At 34.5% G+C, this 4,014-nt stretch overlaps 1 protein-coding gene across 1 annotated transcript in view; it reads right to left on the minus strand.

Moving 5' to 3' along the window:
* Window positions 1-2,748, minus strand: part of LOC106878095 (transmembrane protein 216) — a 6,268-nt gene extending 3,520 nt beyond the window's left edge. The window contains exons 1-3 of the mRNA XM_014927199.2: window positions 2,640-2,748; window positions 1,379-1,395; window positions 297-390 (exon numbers count right to left, since the gene is read on the minus strand). Of these exons, the coding sequence (XP_014782685.1) occupies window positions 297-390; window positions 1,379-1,395; window positions 2,640-2,697 (169 nt within the window). The 5' untranslated portion in view covers window positions 2,698-2,748. The remainder of the gene's footprint in view (window positions 1-296; window positions 391-1,378; window positions 1,396-2,639) is intronic.
* Between the last annotated feature and the right edge of the window lie 1,266 nt (window positions 2,749-4,014).

The raw sequence follows: 4,014 nt of genomic DNA on the forward strand, positions 1-4,014 counted from the left end.
ATATATACATATATATATTTCATCTTTGAACTTCTCTGCATTAAGATCTGAAATGCAAGATCTTCTTTACCCTGATGATGGAGGCTCATCTTATCCAATGTTGATTGCATCCATCATAGCCACATATTGTGATGAACCACATCTACCAAGAAATTGCTGGCTTTGTGCTAAAATTTGAAATTAATTTTTTCTTTGTGCTCTAATTCTCCAGAAGATTTAACACCATGGCACTAAATTAGTAGGAAAGTATAATTTCACAATTCTTAGCAAAATTTTATGGAAGTAATTCTACTCACCTTTGAATATAAAGATAAATATTTCAAGAATAAAAAATAATCCAAAGTACCACTGGTTAAGAAAGAGTAGAATCTGGTAAGACAACGATGATCTCTGGTGATGTAATCAAGAAGAATAACGATAGGGTTTCATGAATATAAAAGTAGTAATTATTTTGTAATTATCATTAAAACCTTTATACCCTCAAGTTTTGCTTTGTACTTTTAGTTTCCATGAGATATCTTATAACGAGGGCTTGAAGAGTTATCTATACTTAATTCCTTAGAATAAGACAAGACAGTGCTTTGTAGGAAAGCAAGATATCCTCTTTCTCCTCCTCATCATTGTTTTAATGCCCACTTTTCCTTGCCTGCATGGGTCAAACGGAATTCATGGAGGCAGGTTTTGTACAGCTTGGCATACTTTCTTTCACCAACCCTCACCTGTTTCTGAATAGGGTAATATTTCCCCAAGTCTATACATATGGAAACAAAAGACATCACTTTTACAATGGTGATGCAATTCTGTGCCCTTAATCACATTACGTAGCCCTTTTACTCTTCAACTTCGATGAAATTAGTACTGATTCAGTTTGATCGACCATGTTTGTCATCTGAACGGACAAAAATTACAAGGGAATTTCAAGACAAGGAGACATGAACGCAAGCATGCATACATACATGTGTATATATTTTGGAGTTTCAACATAAATTGTCATATCTGTGGTGGAACACTGATGAGGTGAATGCATGGTTGCTTAATGTTTCTACTAGTTATGTAATTATTTCAGTATTTTAATGAAACATGTGTATGTCCTATAAAACCTTGAATACTACACCTGTTTTCTGCTTACTATTTTAAATATACAACATAAAGGAATAAAACTATTAAACACAGAGCTGTTCAATTTGCTTCAAAAACCATTAGTGGTAACACCTTAAATAACACTGCATACATACATATACTCTGGATGATCTTATAATGCAACTGGATGCCACATATTAAGATATCAATACAGTAGAAACACATGACAGAAATCAGTTTCATAATTAAAAACAAGGAGAAAGTTCCAAGGAATGAGATTCAAATTTGAAAAGGATACAATAGTAGTGCTACAGCCTAAAAAATAAAAGAGAAAAAAATTAAAATCTTTTGTTAAAAACATTAATGGAATTCTGGTTTATGCACCCCATATAACCCCTCATAACTTTTTTTATTTTTTGGAATTTTTACAGTATTTCTTAGGTTGGAGGCAGAAGCGTAGTTGGAGAGGGTGTGCCATGGAATGGGAGCAGTCAGCTCTGGGCAATGCGTAGTTGGAGAGGGTGTGCCATGGAATGGGAGCAGTCAGCTCTGGGCAACGCTATTATGTGGGTCAACACCTTTGGGTTTGCTGTATAAGCCTGTATAGGAGACAAAACAGTACAGGGGTGGGGGACAGATTCAAGGGCTGCCCCAGGTAGCACACGTTCTAGCTATGCTACTGGTTGGAGGACCATTATTCAATCACAGGTTTACTCAAAAACATTGTTTGTTTGTGGTTAAACACAGACGACCGAGTCTACTTAGACAAATCTTACTGGGATTAAGACTTTTGGTTACATGTTGAACTCAAAACTATAATTGGCCAAGTTTATTACGAAGTCAATTTGCAATATAAAATTATATTATCCTGTGACTCTAGCAAAGACATTTAACTCTCAGAGAAGTTGTTTACTTAGAAATGATGCTGGGGATAGTCGCTGTCAAATATTTTATTAAACTCCATCCGACAGGCTTCCACACAGGTTCAATCAACCCCATTTCAGTCACAAGGATTGGGGGTTGACTAGAGGATGCAATAAAAAAAAAATACTTGCTTGAGATGCCCCACAGTGAGATTGAACCTGTGATTGCGAAGTGAATCGAGCCTTGTCATGGACAGTATCACATCGATTACATCTGAGAACTAATGAGGATACATGTGTTTGTGGAATATTCAGCCACTTATATACTAATTCAATGAGTAAGTTGTTCAGTTGATTGAACAACTGAAAATCCCTCATCGAAACTGACGGAGATCCGTTGCAAAATTGCAGCCATAGCATCACATCCCTCATCCCAAAGTGTAAAAACAAACTTTTTTGTTTTTGTTCTGGAAGAGAATGATATAAGCTATCCTCTACCCTAATATATCACTGGTACTTACTCAATCCGTTTACTGTCACAATGTTATGTATTATACCGATAATTCTCGTACTGCTTCATGCCGCAGTGGTATCTAAGAGGAAAAAAATCGGGTGAATGCACACTTATGTAGGTAAGCCAAAATTAGAACTATTTGAGAAAGAAAACGTATTAATGTATCAAATGCATAAATATACCCTGATGAGGAGCTGGGCTCATCGCTATCACTGGATGTTGCGGACTGTCAAGCGCCATTTTCTATTGTATCTGATGTTGCCATAACAGACGGCTTCAAATAATAGATCTGCACTTAAACTAATTTCCGGTTATAAAAAAAATTAGCAAAAGAGGTTTTTCTTTCGGAAAAGCTTATTTGGAATTATTCTATCGATTTCAATTGGAAAAAAAAACTTATTATTTTATAAGTATGTAAATATAATTTTTAACTGATAAAAAATATCTATATTGTTTGTTCTCTTTCTTTTACCTCATTTTACGAAGAGATAGTTGCCACATCATCATTATATTCTTTAATGCATTCACTGACTTAATAAACATTTTATTGAGGTTTTGCTTTAAAGTAATTTATTTTGTTGTTATATATCCTTAGGTACAACCCTGATAGAGTAGATCTACGATCAAAAGCATTCCAAATATGACCACCCCCGTGTTTTTATAGGGTCTAGGACCACCCACTTTATTCAACCTGATCCTAGAAGACGATGTGCAATTTGGAGAAGATTTTGTTGCTATTTCTAGCTGGTTAAGCAACTAGGTAGAAATTAACATCGTAATTTCAATCCGTTCGGACGACAAACGTGGCCGATCAAACCAAATGAATAATAATTTTGTCGAAGTTGAAGAGTGAAAGGGCTACGCAACGTGATTAGGGCATAGAATTAACTATCGTTGGCTTTGGGTTTTTATTCGGCAGCATCGTTTAAAAAGGGTTGGAAACATTTTAGACTATTTTCGAAATAAATGCTACTAATTCCATACTTAATTCTAATTTTGTTTAATTTCATATCTACTTTTTAAAGTAGTATTTTTGACATTAAGGATATTTTTTTACGTAGGTACAAGATAGATTCACAGATGAATTGAACTGAAATTATGTAACGGTCAAAGCTTCCTTGGGTCGTCTAACACTGAGAATCAAACCTGTACCAATGATCATGCAGTTGCACGATCTGTTAGAAATAGCATTCAAATTTTTCTCTAATTACGCCTCACTGCATTGGACATTATAGTTTTATTTCGTAAAAAAAAAAAAGAGAAAAAAAACAGGTTGATCAGTTAGAACGCTTTTGATTACAGTTCTGCTGGATTAGGGCTGCCCTTGGGCTAAATAAACAACACTACAACACACCGAAGTTTCCTTCTTTTTTAGAACTTTTTTGTTTTGTTTCTTATCTTGAATTTATTCTGGATGGAAAATAAGATAATCTGACAGACACATTTTTTTTCTCAGGGTCATTAATAATATTAGTGAAGGTGAATGGCTTCAGTAGAAAAAAAACGCATTATTTATGGAATGACCCAATATGTATGTATATATATATATATATATAT

Source organism: Octopus bimaculoides, chromosome 19 (assembly GCF_001194135.2).
Source record: "Octopus bimaculoides isolate UCB-OBI-ISO-001 chromosome 19, ASM119413v2, whole genome shotgun sequence".
In the NCBI taxonomy this organism is placed as follows: Eukaryota; Metazoa; Mollusca; class Cephalopoda; order Octopoda; family Octopodidae; genus Octopus; species Octopus bimaculoides.